The 21141-nt window shown below is 36.8% G+C and overlaps 1 protein-coding gene across 2 annotated transcripts in view; it reads left to right on the top strand.

Moving 5' to 3' along the window:
* The window catches only part of DERA (deoxyribose-phosphate aldolase), a 117368-nt gene extending 101436 nt beyond the window's left edge, over nt 1–15932 (top strand). For both annotated transcript variants that reach the window (XM_041736100.1, XM_041736101.1), the window contains 3 exons: nt 11278–11390; nt 15253–15402; nt 15718–15932. In XM_041736100.1, the coding sequence (XP_041592034.1) occupies nt 11278–11390; nt 15253–15402; nt 15718–15774 (320 nt within the window). In that variant the 3' untranslated portion in view covers nt 15775–15932. The remainder of the gene's footprint in view (nt 1–11277; nt 11391–15252; nt 15403–15717) is intronic.
* Nucleotides 15933–21141: the final 5209 nt, after the last annotated feature.

A 21141-nucleotide genomic window follows, 5' to 3' on the forward strand; every position in this document is an offset into this window, starting at 1 on the left:
TCTTTTGAAGCTAGTAATTTTATTTTCCTCTCTTTGCAGTCTCTGAGGTTCGCAAATGAATAGAGCTTCATTACTGCAGTCTGCATTTAATAACCATTATCCATTATCTTGTAATTAAGACTCCCTGTAACGAATCATGAGGACAATGCAAAAATACATAGTACATTTCTTTAATGAACTGGAAAATGTTCATCTTGTTCTATTTAGTAATGAGTTGCTGAATAGTCATTAAATCCACTGGAGAATAGAGCTAGATGGATTTTGAAGACTGTCTTGAGTTTGTGGTTAATCTATTAGAATTAAAATTTCATCTTCTATTTTTATCAACAGCTGATTAGAAGTCATTCTGTTTGACCAAATTGATTAGAAGACCATATACAAGGGCAGCTGTTGTTTAATGAAAGTTTTTAATGAAACTGTACCATGGAGACTTGTAATTATAGGCCTTAGAAAAGCTTTGAGTTGCTTTAGACCACAAAAAAGTATTGTGCTAGAGATTTCAGATTAAGAAAATAAAAAAATACAATTGAATAAAATATTATAAATTTATTATTAATGTTAATTTCAACTAATCACAGTTGAATTCTGATTCATTTAATGTGTTACTTTTGACTTTTCAGGCCTTTTATCTCCTAGTCTAGTCATTTCCTTGAAATTGTGGGCACTGATGGAGGAACATTTATATGGATAGCTATTTTAATTGTGAGATATTTTCTCAGAAGGTTTTTTTTCCCAAAGCTGAGCAGAGGTGAGCTTGGTTAATGTTGGATTTACATGAGCCCTGAGGAGAGTTTACAGTGTTCTGTGATATTGATAATTTGAAATCTAGCTTTATTTCTCTAAGGTAATTTTGTTATAGCAGAGGGGTGAGGGAAAGCAATATTAAAATAAGAAGTAAGACAAAAGTGTGTGCCCACTTAGTCCCACTGGAAAATCCATTGTTCTTTTGGCAGTTGTAAAATACTAATGTACTTTCTGAAGTATTTTGTATAATTAAAGCTAAGTCTTATTCCTGGATATAAAGAAATAGCTGTATGCCCAAACTGCTGTTTAAATCTCTCATGTGGTTTCTGGCTCTCAGTTAACCTCAGCTGATCCAACAAACACCGCATTTACTGCCTTAAACAGTAATAACAAGTGATCAGACCTTATGCTCCCTAAGGGACTTTTATAGTCACGTGTTCTAAAATAGACATTGACAACTTCTACCTCTCATGCTCCCTGTCCCTCACGGAGTTTCCTCAGATGTATCCATTCATTATTATTTGGCTGTGTCTCGTACTTTCTGTGCTTTCAATGCCTCTTCCGATGGTGGTGCTCTTCCTTCCACCCTCTCATCTTTACATTTTATCTCTTCTTCAAGATCTGTGCCAAATTCCATCTGTTCCATGAATCCTTCCTCTATTCTTTTAGCGAAAGTGAATCTGAGCCTTTTCAGTTCTTTTTGACCATGATAGTTACTTGGCCTATGTCCCAAACACCTTAAATACCATATATAATTAGTATCTCTACCTGTACCTGATTTATACACAATAAAGTCTCAGTATTTAAGAACTTCTGCTGCCAGTCCTGACACATGAAGAGCTTGGAAGTTGTCACTCTTGTCCTTAGAGCAAAAACAAAAATGAACAAAAAAAGATAAATATTTGGAAAATCAATGACTTTTCCCGGACTTATCAAAGAACTTAGATCTCAGGGCAAACTGCCACTTTGAAGTCTGGAGGGATGGTGACTGCTGAGAGTTAACCAAGATCTGCTAGAACCATAAACTGGTAAAAACACTTAAATGATAACTTTAACAAACTTGTTGGAGGCCAAGTGTGGTGCCAGCACTTTTGTGGGTTTTACTTCCAGGAACCCTAGGTTCTTACAGTGAAGAGCCAAGATCTTCTCTTGGCTGTGGCAGGGTCGGGAGAAGATAATCTTTGCAAGATATGCACAAAGTGTTTTCCTTAACAAAGGTCTGCTCTCCAGGGCAACAGAATTTGCTAGAATCTTATCCCACCTAGAAGGGCATTTCCCTTTCACTCTTTCAGCCTCATAAAAGTGGGAGAGAAAAGCTAAGACACATTTGTGAAGGTTACAACCTAGAGACATGAGTCCACTATGACTGAAGTTTAATCATGGGATTATGAAATACTTGTTCTCCCTTATACATTATCACCATATCAGTTGGACTCCAGTATTCTAGTGGATGACAGTTAACAGAGCTAAAAGATAGAGACTGTCTCTGAAGAGGAAGACCAAGGAAGCCCAGAGTAAGAGGGTGGACAAAAACAAGAGCACTATTGCACTTGAAGACTTAGCACTGGTGACTGTAGCAAATGTAAAACACAGCTTAGTTCCTGACCAGATTAGTGTAAAATCTCACACAAAAGTCCTTTTTATTTCAGTTCCTAATATGTCATGTCTGCTTCCCACAACAAATTATCTCTCTTCCCGCAAAGCAAGAGAAAACACAGTCTGTAGAGACAAAACAAGCATCAGAACCAGATTCAGACATGACATAGATGTTGAAATTATCAGAAGGAGAAATTTAAAATAATTGTAATTAATAAAGTACTAATTCTAATGGAAAAAAATAGAAATGGAAGAATGATAGGTAATATAAGCAGAGAGAAACTCTAAGAAATATTCAAAAGGAAAAGTAAGAAATCAAAAACTGGAGCAGAAATAAAGAATGCCTTGATGGGCTCATTAGAATACTGGATAGAATCAATGACCATGAAGATAGAACCAGAAAAACCTCCAAACTGAGACGTAAAGAGATAAAAGGACAAAAAAAGCAGAACAAAAACTGAGGGACAATTTCAAAAGATGTGATACAGGTATTTGGAATAACAGAAGAAGAAAGAGAAAATGGAGCAGACAAGATGTTTGGATTAATGGCCAAGAATTTTCCAAAATTAATGACAGATAACTAAACCATGGATCCAGGAAGCTCAGAGAACACCATAGGATAAATATGAAAAAAAAACCAACAAAACTACACCTAAATATATCATAATCAACCTAGAGGAAACCAAAGACAAATAGAAAATCTTGAAAAAAGCCAGAGAAAGAAAACATCTTACCTATAGAAGAAAAATAATTACAGCAAACTTCTTATTGAAAATCATGTCAGCAAGAAGTGGATAGAATGAAGCACTAAGTGTTCAAAGAAAAAAAAAACAAGCAAAAAATCTATATCCAGTGAAATTATCCTTCAAAAGTGAAAGAGCTCAGACATATATAACTGAGGGAATTCACTGCCACCAGTCCTGTGTTGTAAGAAGTGTTCAAGGAGAAGGAAAATAATATACATCAGAAACTCTGATCTACATTGAAAAAGGAAGAATATCAGAGAAAGAATACATGAAAAATAAAAAATCACTTTTCTTTTCCAATTGATGTAAAAGGTAACTGTTAAAAATAGTAGTAACAATTCACATGAATGGGATAAGAGGGAGGAATTAGGAATACTTTGTTGAAAGATATCTCCAATAGCTATGTAGCAGTATAGTATTATTTGAAGGTAGACTTAAATTTGCTAAAAATATACCTTGAAAACTCCAGGGCAACCACTAAAAAAATGTACAAAAGGAAGTGTAATTGATATGCTGAGAGGAGATAAAATGGAACCATAGAAAATGTTCAATTAAAACCAGGGAAGACAGAAAAAGAGGTGTAAAAATTAATTAAGGAAAAAAAAAAGACAAAAAGCCCTATCTCAGTGAATGTCCTCAGACTACTTGAGTAGTCTGCTGGTTTTTTTTTTTTTTTTTGAAGTTTTCTATAAATATCAGTTTGATCATAATTGATGATTGATGATGCTATTCAATTTGAATGTATCTGCTCATATTCTACATGTTTATCAATTACTGAAAGAAGGGTTTTGAAGTCTCCAGCTATAATAGTAGATTTGTCTATTTCACTTCAATTCTGTCAGATTTTGCCTCATGTATTTTTGATGCTCCATTATTAGGTGCATACATGTTTAGGATTGCTATGTCTCCTTGTAGAAATAACCCCTTTATCATTATGTCATACCCTTTTTTATCCCTGATAATGTTCCCTTTTCTGAAGTCTGCTTTGCCTGAAATTAATATGGGTACTCTACTCTGATTAATTATATATATATTTTATATATTTTTCCATCCCTTTATTTTTAACCTTCCAGATCTTTATGTTTAAAGTAGATTTCTTAGAGACAACATACATTATTTTTTGTCAGTCTCTGATTTTAACTGGTGCATTTAGACCACTAACATTTAAAGTGATTGTTTATTTACTTGGATTAATATCTGCAAGATGATGGCCTGCCCAGATGGCTCAGTGGTTTAGTGCCACCTTCAGTCCAGGGCGTGATCCTGGAGCCCCGGAATGGAGTCCCATGTCGGGTCCCTGCATGGAGCCTGCTTCTCCCTCTGTCTGTGTCTCTGCCTTTCTCTCTCCATTTCTTTCATGAATAAATAAAATCTTAAAAAATATATATATCTGTGAGGATAAATAGTCCAAATAAGCCTGTTAAGGAAGTTATTTTAATTTTAATTTGATTTATTTTATAAACACTATATATAATAAATACATAAGCATATATTTATACAAACTATTATAAAACTATTTGAATTCTAAAATATTATAAATTTATTTATTTAATAGTTTAATAAGTTACTAAGGAAAGATTAAAAGATTAAAACCTTCCAATAGGGAAAGCAGTGGCTAAAGGTGGTTTCACTGATGAATTCTACTGAACATTTAAGGAAGAAATAATACCAATTCTCTGTCTCTTCTAGAAAATTGAAGGATAGTGCTCACTCTGTGAGGCCATCATTACCCCAATACCAAAGCCACATAAAGACATTGCAAAAAAGGAAAATTATAGATCAGTATCACCCATGACATGGATGCAAAAACAGTCCTCAACAATGTATTAGCAAAATGAGTTCAACAATGTATAAAAAGAATTATATGCCACAACCAAGGGGGATTTACTCCAGGTATGCAAGGCTGGGTCAGTGTAATGTAATCCAGCATATCAGTACACTATAGAGGAAAAATCATATGGTCATATCAAATGATACAGATGAGGCATCTAACAGAGTTTAACATATTTATAATATATATTTATAATAAAAGCTCTCAGGCACCTAGGTGGCTCAGTGGTTGAGTGTCTGCCTTTGGCTCAGGTTGTGATCCCGGGATCAAGTCCCACATTGGGCTCCCCACAGGGAGCCTACCTCTCCCTCTGCCTATGTCTCTGCCTCTGTGTGTGTGTGTCTCATGAATAAATAAATAAAATATTTTTTAAAATAAAATAAATAAAAGCTCTCAGCAAACCAGGAATACTAGGGAACATTCTAAGCTTGATAAAGAACACCTACAAACAAACTTTAGTTAACACACTTATGAGAAACAACACTATTCCCCAAAAGTCTCCCTAAGAATAAAGCAAGAATAAGTTCCTATTCATCATTGTACTGGAAAGTCCTAGCTAGTTCAAGAAGACAAGAGAAAGAATTTAGATAAACACAAATTGGTAAGTGTGGTAGGGTAATAATGGCTCCCAGAGATACATCCACATCCTAACCCCCAGAACCTGTGAATATTGCCTTATTTGGAGAAAAGGGTCTTTGCAGACATGATTAAATTAAGGATCTTGAGATAAAATGACTATTCTGGATTTTCCAGGCAGGACATAAATGCCATCACAAATGTTATTATCAGAGAGAGGCAAAGAAAGATTATACCTAAAAGAGAAGGCAATATGAAGATGGAGGCAGAGGTGGGAGTGATGCAGCCAAGGAATGCTGGCAGCTCTAAGAAGCTGGATGAATTAGGGAACAGATTTTCCCTAGGCCCTCCACAAGATGTGCAGCTCTGCTGACAACTTGATTTTGGACTTCTGCCCTACAAAACTGAGAAAATTTTCTATTGCTTTAAGATAACAAGTTTGTTATAATTTGTTACAACAACCAAGAAATTAGTATAGGAAGAATGATATAAGAGTGTCTTTGCTCATAGATCACATGATTGTCTGTGGAGAAAATCCTCCCAAACCAACAAACTCTTGAAAACTACTGAGTGAGTTTACTAAGGTTGCATGACACAAGGTTAATATAAAAAGTCTATTGCTTTCCTGTCTACCAGCAGTGTGAACAATTGGAATTTAAAATTAAAAAAAAAAAACCTATCATTTAGAACAGCAATCCATAAATTGAATACTTGGGTATAATCTAACAAAAATATGCATGTAATCTATATGTACACTTATTAGGTTGGATAAGATCCAAACACTGACAACACCAATTACTAGTAAAGATATAGAGCATCAGGAACTCTCATTCACTGCTCTTGGGAATGCAAAATGATACAGCTACTTTGGAAGATAATTTGGCAGTTTCTTTCAAAGCAAAATATGGTCTTACCATATAATCTAGCAATTGCCCCTCTCAGTATTTGTCCAACTGATTTGAAGATTTACGTCCACACAAAATCCTGCATATGAATGTTTGTAGCAGCTTTATTCATAAGTGCTAAAACGGAAGCAACCAAGATATCCTTTAAAAGGTGAATTGATAAATTGCGGTACATCCATTCAATGGAATGTTATTTATCAATTTAAAAAATGAAGCCATGAAAAGACATGAGTAAACCTTGAATGCACATTGCTAAGTGAAAAGCCAGTCTGAAAGGCTGTATGATTCACATACATGACATCCTGGAAAAGGCAAAACTGTCGTGATAGTAAAACGATCAGTGGTTGCCAGTATGAGTTGGAGAAGATGAAAATGTGGAGCACGGGGCTTTTTAGAGTGGTGAAAGTGATCTGTGTGATCCTGTAAGGATGCATGTGTGACACTGTACATTTGTCAGAAGTACTAGAAACTCCACAAAGAGTGAACCTTAATGTATGCACATTTTTAAAAAAATCACTTATGTAATCAGGGCATTCCAGGATAGAATGTGGACTGTGAGCAAAGAATCTAGCTGTATTACAAATATACGAAACAGCCTCCCTGAAGGAAGTAGGAAAAAAGGTGATGACCTACATAATATTATAAATAAAGGTGGGCTGTAAAGCTAAAGACACAGGAAAGTGCATATTAACACTGCATAGTAGTTAATAAAGTTGTTTCCCATGGTGTAGGTTAACAGTTCTGGTAGCAGTATATGTGGATACTGGATGTGAACCAATTAAATAAATGGGTGACAGATGGTAGGTGCTAGGTTTCTCACTGTTGAAGTGGGAGTTTACAGATGAAGGGGAGAGAGGGCTAGGATGATCCATGTGGTAATGGGTCAGAGTTGGAGTTGTCAGTATTATGGATGTTTAGTTTAATATAGATATAGATTGTTAAATATGGAATTATTAAAAGATGTGTATATATAAATGGGTTAGTATACACACATAGATTTCCTTTTGAGGCAACAGAGACAGCCAGAAATAAGACCCTGTAGTAGCAATGAGTACACCTAGCACCAAGATTTTGGGTTCAAATACCATTCTCTAATAAAAGGAACTCGGGCTCTTTGGAGAAATGGCTTATTCTGGGACTGGGGCAGAAAACATAAAAGATAAACCTGGAACATTTGGCAATACCAGAGGAAGTGCTAAAAAAACAAAAATTCTACATGATGGAGGCGTGTCTTAGGAATATAGGAAGCAGCTGAAAGAACTCCCAGTGGCCAAAGGCAGAACCATTTGAGCAATGAAATAAAGTAATATTGGATTATAAACTCAAGTATAAAATAAATGTCTTTGAGTCTGTACTGACTTAAATAACTGTAAATAAGTATGAGAGGAGACAAATCTCCCATGCAAAAAAAGTCCACATAATTTATGTAGTTATTCCCCTCAAAGGTGTTAAATTATAATTCCTCATTCCTTAAGCATAGAATACACATAAGGGCTTCTTTCCAGGGGCACAGTATGGAAAATAGGGAAAAGAGAGTGACTTTGCAATGAAGAAATCTGACAAAAACTACCTCCTGAGTGATTACAGTCAACATCAACAGTGGTAAACCATGCTGATGGCAGGTACACATGATTTGATATGATGAGAATGTCACTTTACCTCTATGGTCTTCCTCCCCAGAAACCCATAACCCCAATTTAATCATGAAAGAAGTGTCAGATAAGTCCTAGTTGAGGGAAATTTTACAAAATACCTGACCAGTACTCCTCAAAACTGTTAAGGTCATCAAAATAAGGCAAATCCAAGAAGAACTGGAAACTATCACGGCCAAGAGGAACCCATGGTGATATGATAAATGTGTATTTCATTGTATCCTGGATGAGACTAGATGCTAAGTAAAACTAAGGACATCTAAATAAAGTATGGATTTGGGTTAGTAGTAATATATCTATGTTGGTTCATTAATTATAACAAATGTACCATACTGATAAAAGTTGTTAATTACAGGGGGAAACTGGGTGTGGGATATATGGAAGTTCTCTGTACTGGCTTGGTAATGTTTCTGTAGCTTTAGATCTGTTCTAAAATTTAAAATTTATTTAAAAACAAATAGAATGATATATTCTTCTGAGTCACCTGTCCAGTTTTGTTATCTGAACTGGAATGAAAGTCAAAACTATCTTCCCTTTCTCATTAGTCAGTTAAAGATGGGAAATACTGTAGTTTGCTTTTTCTTGGTAGCTGTAGCCATCCATCAATTCATCCATCCATCCATCTATCCATTCAAAATTCATTAATGAGCTTTTCATGTGTGTCATGCTCTGGGGATACAGAGTGCATAGAAAGAAAGCTATAGCACCTGCCCTCCAATGTGCTTAAAATGCAATCAAGAAAGGGAGACAAACACACAATGTGTAGGCCGCTGTTACTACTCCTGGGCTCTTGTTGCTATTATGGTAGGTGTTCTGCTTTGCTCCTCCCAAATATGTTAGGAGGAGAATCCCTCCCTTATCCTAACTCTAGACTCTTTCAAAGGAGTTTGGCTCTTTTGGTTAACTTTAAACTGTGATTTTTAAGTGACCATACCATTTTTTTAGGCCTCCAAATGTGATCGTGGACTTGTAATAATCTTCTCTTCTACGATGCTTGAAAGAATTTGGATGCTATCCAGTGTTGTACCCGAAAGCGTTCTGGTGGTTCAGAAGACAATGTCTTGGTCTCATTTTGAATTCTTTGAGGTTGTTCCTCTTACCTCTTACATCTATTTGGAGGTTCTAATGTCTTCCCCTTGATTTCTTATTTCTGGTGTCATAGGGACCAGACATTGGTTCTGTGGTCCTATTCATTTGTTCACCTATTAATCAACTTAGCACATGCCTAGTTTAGGGCTTTCATACTGGCTGTTTCTCTGCTTGTGATGTTCTTTTCACAGATTCCTTTCATTCACTCTTTATTTGAATTTCACTCTTGAGAGATGCCTTTATGATAACTCTGTATAAATATAGCTACCTCTCCCCAATTCCATCACTTTCTACCTCATTACAATGCTTTTTTTTCATAACACTTATCTCCACCTGACATTTATTATATATTTACTTGCTTATTGTCTTTCTCTTCTAGAAAATCTGCTCACAATGGTGGGAACTTTATTGTTTAGTGGTCTCAGCATCTATGACAGAGTCTAGAACATAGCAAGCACTCAGTGAATATTTGGTAGATAAATGCGTGCGTGACAGATCATTCTTCCAGTGGGCCTACAGACCTCCTTGCCTCAAAAAGAGCTTCTGATGACCTGCTTTCATTAATCAGAATTTCTATCATGTTTTTACAGATTGAAACCCTGCCTAGGTCCTTGATCCATTTATATTTGTAAATGCTTGAGAGTTTTCAAAGTGCTTTCACCTAGATTGTTGCTTTTAATTTCTTGTATGAATTAAGACTATGAAGTAACTAAGAATTTTCAGATGTATTTTACAAACATGACAGTTTGGGAGATGAAATCAGATCTTCTGACTTCTGGCTCATCAAGTGATTACCCAGGATTTATGTTTCATCTCCACCTGTACCTACAATGCTTTAGAGGGCAAGGGCTTAAATTATTTGTTTTATTTTCCATTGTGCCTTAAATACAGTGTGTTTACATAAAGGTGTGTTGATTTGAACCTTTCCATCCACAGAATAGTTGTGGAAATATCCTTTCCATTTGCAACTAAAGTGGAAAATTTTAGCCACTTCTTTCCTCTGCTTCTATTGACTTTGATGGACCTTGGGAGAATCTCAGAGATTAGCATTACCTATGGTTCCACAGAATCAGTGGGTTAAGGCTGTGAATTGCATAGGAATCACTTCAGAACCTTGTTAATATTCAGATTCTGGTTCAGTCGATCTAGTATAGGACCCAAAAGACTGCATTTTTAGCAAGCACCCTCGTGGTACCCATGCTACTCATCTGTGGAGCACATGTTGAATATTTCAGGGGTTGGTAACCACATGAAAGGTGGAATCTCTATTTGGCTACCTGACTTTGTGACCCTAGGTGAGTTTCTTGGAGACAGTACAGCATATTGGTTAAGTATATTTCTTTGGTTAGAATTCTACGTCCCTACCTTACTATGACTCCAAGCGGGTTATTTAACTTTTCTGTATCTCAATTTCATCTTTTTAAAATAGGGATCATATTAGTACTTATACAGTTATGAGGAATGACTGAGTTATTACTTGTGAACCTAGAATAGAAGATAGCGCATAGCACACAGTGAATCTTAACTGTTACTATCATTTCATTGTCTCCTTGTGCGATTCTGTTAAATTACATCAGTAGGATTAAGATAGATCTGAGAGACAGAAAATTGTTTAAAGTATTTGTAGGATGAAATTCCTAATCTCATTGGGAAGACAGTGCTTTCATTAATGAACGTGCAGTACAAATCAGCTGGTGTTGGTTCTTCTTGTGTTATCATAGCTGTGTACTTCCTATCAAGTATGGGGAAATGAGTAGGCACTCCAGTTTTGTAGTGTTGTAATATATGATATTAAGCATAGAGCATGAAATTGTTTTTATTCATCTCAGTTATGCATTAAATAAGCCAACTTGATTTTAATTGATGATTTGGAAATCTGGAGGCAGGGGCCCCAAGAATGAGTGAGAACCCAACTGGTACTTCATGTCATTCATGTAACAATTGGGGGATGGAAAGTATAGACAGAATTATTTTAAAGAGAGGTTTTGTTTCTCATTTTTCAAATAACTAATGAAAAATAAAGTTGTGTTCCTCTGGAAAAAAATTTACATAGCCCACTTCTTTCACTGACTAAAAAGTGTAAAAATAAATTTTTCATTAACACGGAGTTTTGTTTTTTTTTTTTCCTTTTGTTTTAGGATCAGATTTTATTAAGACCTCTACTGGAAAAGAAACAGTAAATGCCACTTTCCCAGTAGCTATAGTAATGCTACGGGCCATTAGAGATTTCTTCTGGAAAACTGGAAACAAGGTATATTATTGCCAGCAAATCTTTCTTCAGAGTAAAGATAATGTTATTTATAATACTAGTTATAGCCACAGAAACTGTCTTTATATGCAGAAGGTGTGAATGAGTTACCTTTATGAAGATAAATGTTTAATTTACCTTTCATTACAAAAGAACACATTCATGGAGAAAAATGTGCGATTAACAGAAAGTGAGTGTGAGTGTGGGAGTAAGTCTGTGTGATCAAGATGTAAACTCACTTTATGTCCTTTTATTAACTGAAGACAATTTTATCACTGACAAGAGATTCCTAAATGGGTTCTTTAACGAACTAATTCTGCTACAACACAGGCTTTCTGGTAAGGCGTTGGCCAGCGAAAACAGGTTAATGCAGAAATTAAACTTCCTTGAGGAATGGAAAGAATTGCAGAGTAACATTTATTGAATGATAAGCTGTGGTGGTGATATGAAAAGTATGCAATATAATGGGAAATAATCTTTTCCTGTCATTATTGAAGGACACACATAAATTGGTTTTTCTGTTGGGAAACCCCCGGTCCAGAAAAACTTATTACTTTTAATAATATGAGGTGAAGAGAAAATTCTCGAGGAGATGAACTTATTAAACAAAATAATGAAATGCTGTGAAACAGCAGGGAAAAGGTAGCTAGACGTTATATAGCTCTTGAATTAAATATCCATTTTTGCGTTTTATGGCAGTTGGATGTGCTCTTTGGAAGACTGTTAAGCTGAGGAGGGTATGTGCTAGCTTTTGTCAGCTTTTCGAAAAATAATACATATTTTTTTGAAACATGATGTTAAAAAGAAAAATGCGTATGAGGTGTTTTTTAAAATGAGTTTGGATTTTCCTTTTCACTTCAAGTTGCTTGTTTAGCTGCAAATTATCTCAAAGGATTTTTTTTTTTTTTACATCATTGGAGAAAAAGGTAGTTTGTTTTTCTTTTTGTTGTTGTTTTTTAATGAAACTGTGCCTTCCTCAGAAGACATCTTTTAAAACCAATCTATGGATTTCTGTCAAATGGAAACCCAAAAAAGACCTTTAATCCTATGCCAGCTAGATGTGATGACTTTATATGTGACTATACCTTTGGTTCATTTTTGGAAGTATTTTAGAGTGTACTGGGTTCGAGAGGAAATGAACTCCTTCCAGAATTTTCTCCTTCAGAATAACTTCATATCTTTAAAAAAGTACAAATAGGAAAGATAGCTACTGTGACCTTACATATGACAGTTAACTCAATTTGAGTAACTTCTAGTTTGGTAGCTTTTCTGCACTGATCCAAATTAAAAAAAAGAAAGAAAGAAAGAAAAGAAATGTTTAGCTATAAAAAAGAGAACTCTGTCTTTGGTCCTGCCAGCTGAGACCACCACCGTTCATTTAGACCAGTGGTTCTTATTTACCATCAAAGTACAACAAAATAAGTGTGAAGTTTTTTTTATGCTTACAGGTTCCTGGGCCCTTGTCCCTAGCACTTCTGGATGAGGAGTAATCCTTAGGCATCTATATGTTTCATAAGCTCTATAGTCAGGATTAAAATCCACCATTGGACACCTAACCCTGCTGTGTTCTCAACAGACATTTGAGTAGCTAACTATGTGTCATGTTAACCTATGTTAAGAGAGATAGAAAAAGAACAAGCCCCTTTCCAGGAGAGCTCGTAGACAATAAGCAAAGAATTTCAATAAAAGTTTTAAGTGCTCAATATTCTAGGCTAGAGTAAGAAGGGACTCTGCTGGCTTTCATTACTTCTTTTTAATTGTATTGACCCTTTCCTCAGGTAATAAACAAAGTTTATCCCAGTTTTATTAAGAAACAGATACAAGTCAAATCATATTCATATTCATTTTAATCACGTTTAATTTCACATAGTGAGGATCTGTATATGTATCTGCAAATCAGGTGCATCCTTTCAGGTTGTTGACAAGTTGCCTGGGCAGCCCTTAGACTGTAAACTTTCTACATCATTGATTTAAGGGGTGTTTTAAAATGTGATGGGCCGTCTTCCAGACCATGATTAGTGTCACTCTGAGCAGCAGAGGTTTAATATTTCATAACTGATTTCATTGCAGATTTATGTTTTCCATATTCTCTCCCTTAAAAAAAAGGATAAACTTATGCTAGAACCTCTCTTTAGAAACACTGCCAAACAGACTTGCTGACACAACTGAACTGTATAGAAAAATCTATATGCAGTACTGCCTAATTGACAGAAATGCTCTTATGATTAACATGTATGCTGATATCAGCTAATTGATTTGGGGGGCCTTTTCTCAATAAATAATCTCATCCTCTTTATCTTCCCCACTTGCCCCATGTCTCTGCACTCTTTCAGAGCCACTTGGACTCCAGGGTAATAGGCAGATAGGGTTAGGATCAGTGTAATAGCTGCAATGGATCAGTGTACAGTGGCAATTTATGACTGTGGCAGGGAAACTAGTAAGGAGACCCACCAATCTTAGAACTAATAAGGGTCTAAACTAAAACAGCAGGAGTGAGAGTAGAGAGGAAGTATGGATAGGAGGAGGGAGATACAGAAGTTAAAGAGGGAAGATTGGTAGGACTTGACCTTTGATTGATTGGGTATGGTGTGGTGTGGTGTAGTGTGGTGTGGTGGGGAAAATGGTGGAATCCAGGTTAACTGTGAGATTTCTAGCTTAGGTTAATTATGGGACCATTCATTTATTGTCTCCCTTCTCTAGCATTCTTTTAGCAACTAACCCCGTGTTGGTGCTACCTATCGAATCAATGGCTCTTTGTGTTCAAATGCTTGAGCTTTAGTACGTGGGCTATGCAGTGTTTTCTTGATTGTTCTTGTCTGTAGATTCTCTACTCTACTGGTTTCAGGTTCTTGAAACAAGTAAATCCAGATAAGCAGGTTTTACTGTTTATAGAATATATTTATCCATTTCTAATGGACTCAGGGACATCATTTGTAAACATCAGATATTGGCTGAGTCGTGCTGTTTTATGTTCACCTTCAAAGACTACTGAACTGTGAAGAGCTCCTACACTCTTTTTCTACTGTGCTTATTTAACTGGTCTGGCTGCTTTACAGAACTCTTGCTACTGACGACTTAGAAAAAAGTCCCTACACTTCAGTTGATGAAAATAACTGCCAGTGCTCCTTCCTGATTGCTGCCACTTTGCTTAGGGTGGCCTCACTGATTCTCTCCTCTTATTTTGAATACGTGTATGTGTTTTTTGCACCTCTGAAGGAAGGGCTGAAAGGCAACTAGACTGGCTGAATTGTAGAAATGTAGAATGAATGGGCTTTGGTGGTATCTGTTTTCCTTATTTATTGACACCTCTCTTGTTTATCCCCGGTTCACAACTATAGTCTAGATGGTTGAGGTTTATGACTTTCCAATAAACGCAATGTTAATGAGGGTTATTAACGCTCATTAGTGTCTCCTCAGAAGCAGTGACATTCTTCGCATTAATCTTGGAAAAGTCATTTTGTAGTGTGAATGGGCGTGAGTCAGTGATCTGAGCTCTTTTGCTGGGTGAAGTGAAATAGACTTAATAAGAGAGAAAGAGAATTGAGACCCTGTATTAATGCAGTACCATTTTTTTTTATTGTTGTTAAAGATTTTATTTACTTAGTTTTGAGAGAGAGAGAACACATGCCTGAGAGCCAGCATGTGCAGGGGGAGGAGCTGAGGGAGAGAATCTCCAGCAGACTCTGTGCTGAGTGTGGAGCCTGACAAGGGGCCCAATCCCAGGACTCTGAAATCATGACCTGAGCAGAAACCAAGAGTCCGGAGCTGAAACCAGCTGAGCCACCCAGGCACGCCCATGCAGTATCATTTTTTAAAGCACTCCAGGAACAATAAACATTGTTCTCTTTCCCACCTTCCTTTGTAGATAGGCTTCAAACCAGCAGGAGGCATCCGCAGTGCAAAGGATTCCCTTGCTTGGCTCTCCCTCATAAAAGAAGAGCTGGGAGATGAATGGCTGACGCCAGAACTCTTTCGAATAGGTGCCAGTACTCTGCTTTCAGACATTGAGAGGCAGGTATGTAATAATCTATTGCCTTTGGGACAAATTGACAAGTGTGTTTTTGAGAGAGAAATGAAAAATCCCCTGCTGGGCTATGAGACCTAGAGAAAAAAATTCATCTGATTTACCTCATTGCTTCCAAACTTCTGCTTTCTTTCAAGCAAACCTGCACCTGAAGTAGGTTGAATGGAGAGTCTGCTGAAATGCATAGTAATGTGGGGCTTTATAATGAAACATTAAAGTTATTAATTATTATTTAGTAGTATAATAATTAATATGTATGTGATATAGAATACTTATTAATTAACTAAATTCTGATTTACCTTACAGATTTACCATCACGTGACTGGAAGATATGCAGCCTATCACGATCTTCCAATGTGTTAAATCACTGACCAATTCCAGAAGAGTTCTTTAGATCAGTGTTTAGAATGTGTTTTTCTATGTGATTGCTAAAATTGTTTAATTAGAATATGAGGGGACTTTTGTTTTTCCCTTAACTTTCACTGAATTTAATTCACAGAATAAAAGAAAAAAACAACTAACCCATACATAGTATTCTTTTCAGGCACTTTTGAAATGGTCCTAATTACTTGAAAATCTGCATGGTTAATTTTGTGAAGATTTTTCCCTTAAAAATTCTGAGTAAAATATTAATGATGGCTTTGACAACGTTAAATTCTAAGGAAAAAAAAAAGTTAAACTGCCCAAGAAATGTGCCTTAGCAAAAGAAAATGCAGCCTCCCTGAGCTGCTGGCCCTACTCTAATGACTTCAGGAGTCACTGACTTGGCGCTAATTTCCTGCCATGAAAATCTGTCTTTAATTTTTGCAACAGATATGCTCTTATATTAATTGTTTCACTAATGAAACTTATGTTTTTGTTATAGGATATTATGGACATTGCATTTTTAAATATAAAAATCCCTGTAGTTATTTTTTTGGAAAAAAAAAACACTTTAAATCGTAACAACACCTACTGAAAAATTAATCCATTAAACATATAAAGAGGTTTTAATTAATGACTTTTTGAAGTCACACCTTCTAGTAGAGTCTTTGCATATGTATATCGGAAGGCACCTCAGTAAGAGCATTAATGAATACAACTTATGTAGATATGCTGAAACTTCAGATTTTTATGGCATAACGAATAAGGGAAAAAAATAGCAGACACTAACATAGCACTTAATATGTCCTAAGCTCTTCACATCAATCAATGTATTTGAACCTTGTAACAGTCAGTACTGGTATTATCATTCTTTTATACAGATGAGGGCCTGAGGCTAGAAAGCTGAAGCAACTTGTCAAAGATCACAGAGCCCCCCATTGGCAGAGTCAAGAATCAAGCCCAGGCCTACAGCCTGGCTCCTGGGTGTCAGTCACCCTGGGTGTGCACCACTGTCCCTCAGCACCCATAGGCACAGCATCAGAGTTCACTGTCTGCTCTGGGGAATGGGCATCTGCTTTGTTGTCTACTCGTTCCCTTGCTCTGTCTGTCCCTCCAAGCTTTCCACATCTACCATTTTTGCTTCCTAGCACCTCTCCCGCACGATTGAACCTAATAAGTTTCGGAGAGAGTCTTTTATCCTCCTTGAACAAGTCTCCAGCTACTCTTAAGTGGGAAACCCCAGACTGGGCATCCGTTTTGGTTTCACCTTCTGATAGTGGAAGCCCAGCCAGCCTCTTCCTCTTTCTAACCCTCTGACCTTGCTTCAGTCAGTTCACCTCTCTGGACCTCAGCTTCTTTATCTGTAAAAGCGAGGGATTGGGCAGGCAATATCAAGGTTCTTTGAGACCTAAAATCATATTGCCCTAAGGATAATTATAACAAATGCTAGAAAATGTTTTACAGCTATAAAGAGAAAACACTTTTGTAGCAATCTAAATTAGAATGTGCCTCTTGGGAATCAATTAGGCAAGTCCCCAAAGCACCTCTCCAACTGGAAATGAAAGGACTAAAATAAGAAGGGAGGAGAAATCTTGCTTTCCCCCATTCCCTTAGCAGAAGGCTGTCCCTTGACTTACACCTTTGGATATGGTCAGTAGTTCTGAATGCCATATCCACCTTCATAACAACGCCAGCCCAGGTGCCCACAGCACAATGGCCAGTCACCTTTAGAGAAGTAACTTTGCAGAAAAATAATTACATTCTATCACCTTTGAAACTATTCCAATTTCACAGGGGTTTCTGTTTTCTTCCCATTAAACCCAGCTGGTCATTTTAGTTGATCAAGTGAACAGGCATCATTATCTTCAATTCTAATTTATATGAGGCATCCACTGAAATTGACCCCTGCGGACAATTATAGATTCACATAGGAAATTAAGACTGTGAGTCCCTCAAACCTATTAAAGGCTGATGAGCATGGCCTGATCTGAAGGTGTGTAATCTTATATTTTGGGGGACATTTAGTCTAAGGACTGTCAGGCTCTTCATCAGGAATGTCTGCCCCTTACCTGGCTCTTGAAATCAAATGTAACACAGATGACTTTAATAGGAAGACCCTAGTAAATGTTGATTGCTATGAAAACATAAGAGGAAGAGGTCATTTTCGAGGTGACTGTGATTTACTACAAGCAGATTTGTGTACTTGAGAACATAGGGAGCAGATGCTTTATATGATCAGAAAATGAGGATTGTGTCCTGTGTTTAAAGCTTCTATATTAATAAAGCAACCCCCCACCCCAGTTGTCCCAGTTGCTCAGTAAAGCATATTAGGCCTTAAAGTTACTTTATAAACAACAAATCAGATAATTTGGGGGCTTAAAAAGCCTTTAGGGATCCCTGGGTGGCGCAGCGGTTTGGCGCCTGCCTTTGGCCCAGGGCGCGATCCTGGAGACCCGGGATCAAATCCCACATCAGGCTCCCGGTGCATGGAGCCTGCTTCTCCCTCCGCCTGTGTCTCTGCCTCTCTCTCTCTCTCTCTCTGTGACTATCATAAATAAATAAAAAATTAAAAAAAAAAAAGCCTTTAGAGGATGTGTATTTCTAACTATCATTTTTTTATGTAAGAAAAGAAACTGAACGTGGGGAAGTCACTTATGTAAGACCATGTAAAAAGTGAGAGCTGTGACTATGGGAGAGCCAGATCCCAGAAGGTAAAAGAAACAATGAGAACAGGAACACGCATAAATGGCATATATAAAGCCGTGAGTCAGCCCGCACTCGGAGCTTCACCTCTGTACCTGAGCTTGAAGGTGCCTGATGGTGTAGCCCCTTCAGGCCTCTCTGTTCCAAGATACAGGACTCTGAATAATCATTGTGTCTGTCATTGGAACACATCATGCATCACTGAAACCAGAACTTAGGCCCGTATTTTGGCCGTGAAATATTTTACAAGACATAGCCAGGGCTTTAGAATCGAAAGTTTCTTTCTTATTTATACACTCTACCACACCTAACATTATGTTGGTCGGCATGTGAAATTCAGACTTTCAGAAGACTCACTTTTGCCTCTTAAGAGTCTTCTGGGGGCACCTGGGTGGCATCTGACTGGGTTTCGGCTCAGTCGTGATCTCTGGGTTGTGGGGTCTAGCCCCGCTTCACGTTGGGCTCTGTGCCCAGCACAGTCTGCTTCTCCCTCTCCCTCTGCTCCACACCCCCATATGCTGTCTCTCAAATAAATAAAATTAAAAAAAAAAAAGTCTTCTAAATGGTGTTTTGAAGACCAACCATCTAAATCTAGCCCAGGTGATGGTGTGGTGTATGCCATCCACTTTCCGAATTTTGTGTGACCTCAAAAACTGAAAAAAAAAAAAAAAAAAAGAAAAGAAAAGAAAAAAAAAATTGAATGTTGCTTTATTGTGTTTATTATTTTTTTTTAAGGACAAAAATGAGAAGGGGCTTGTTTGGATTCTGGTTTGTCTACAAATGAAGAGAAAATGACTAGTGCAATCACAAAACAATTTCATAATTACAGTATCTTTGCCTCATTCTAGATTATTTCAGTGCTAACAGGAAATTTAGGCAAATTAGTTTGCATGAAAAACAGCTTCTAAGGAGACCTGTATAAAAGCAGGAACTGTTAGAAATTCTATCTGGAAGTCATCCTCTGTGCTCAGGGCACAATAGTCTCTGTCTTGATGGAGCAGAATTGTTTGCTAGGCCATAGGTAGATGTCTCACATAAACTACATCTAGAGAAACCAAATCAGTTTCTTTTGAAAAAACAACTTACACTTCTAGTGCAGAGAAAAACCAGTATTAATTTTTCTTCTACAAACCTGATCATTTTTTGACACAATATAAATAGGGCCAGAGTGGAGATAGAAGAAAGAATTTGAATAGATCATACTTTCAAAGGAAATGAAGCATTATGGCCATTTTGGCACTAAGAAAAAGGTATGAGGTGAAATCAATTTCTACATTTGCTTTCCTGATCATGCTCAAGAGTCTTTCCTCCCAAAGGAAAATATGTATTTTATAACCACCACCAAATGATCCTTTCCAGAAATGACCACAGGTAACATCTGGCCAATATATAAAATATGTAGTAAAAATAATCATTTTTAATTAACTAAAACCTGCTCAGGAGAGAGAGTCAGTGGAATATCCATCTGGTCAATTCTTATTTAATAGGGCAAATGAGGATCAGAATGTTTAATGCAATACTTAGTGACCTTACAATGAACTAAAACTAAAACTTTTTTTCTTTTCCTTTTTTTTTTTTTTTTTTTTTTTGGAAGAACAAGGGGGAGGGGGGAGAAATCAATATCTTGAAATGACAGACCTAAAATTTGATTTTTTTTTTTTTCAGAAGTACATGTACTTTCAAGCATGGGTAGAATATAGGAGACCTAGGTTTTGTGGCATTATTTTATATGGTTCAACAACAGAAAGTGTGTTTTAATCTATTTGAATGGTAAAATGATGCTGTACTTTATTCTGGAGCTTGACCAGGATGACAAAGAGTTTTAAGTGATTATAAATAAAGGTAAAAGGAACTAGGATTGTTTAGCCCCAGGAGAAGATTGAAGAGTACTTGATGTCTAACGGCCCTAGGAAAAGTTTTATACTGGCTCATAGTAACCAAGTCTTATATCCCCTCTGTAGAAGAAGAAATGCATCTATGCTACATGAGAAGTTAGATTAGTTCTAGGGAAGAACTCTTTTAATACTCTGAAATGTGTTATTAAGAAGGTACATCTTTGTCTTCCCTTCTCAAAAATAGATTGTCCTTTGATTGCAGCAGTTTAGTTGTGCTTCCAAAGAAAGTGGTTCTCAAACTTTAGTACACATGAAAAATCACCAAGAGAGGTTTTATAAAGATTTATTTATTTATTTTAGAGAGAGAGGGGGAAAGGTGTGGGAGAGGGGCTGAGGGAGTGGGGGAAAATCCTTAAGCAGACTCCCTGCCGAGCACAGAGGCCCATGTGGAGCTTTATCCCAGGACCTTGAGATCATGACCGGAGCCAAAACCAAGAGTGGACGCTTAACCAATTTAGCACCCAGGCACCCCAAGGGAGTTGTTTTTGTTGTTGTTGTTTTATAAAACACAGAATCCTGGCCTCACCCCGAGAAGTTTCCAATTCAGTTAAATTGGCTGTGGGGCCTAAGAATTTGCATTTCCAGGAAGTTCCCAAACAATGTTGATGCTCCAAAACCTCACTCTGAGAACCACTGGACTGGAATGCCTTACACTCAATACCTAGGTTCCTAAGTAAATGCATCCCTTCATTAGTAAAATCCACCAGCTGCAGTACTTCTGTATCATGAAACTAGAATAAATGTGTATATTTTGCTGCTTTTCATAGCC

The sequence above is a fragment of the Vulpes lagopus genome, chromosome 21 (assembly GCF_018345385.1).
Source record: "Vulpes lagopus strain Blue_001 chromosome 21, ASM1834538v1, whole genome shotgun sequence".
Classification (NCBI taxonomy): Eukaryota; Metazoa; Chordata; class Mammalia; order Carnivora; family Canidae; genus Vulpes; species Vulpes lagopus.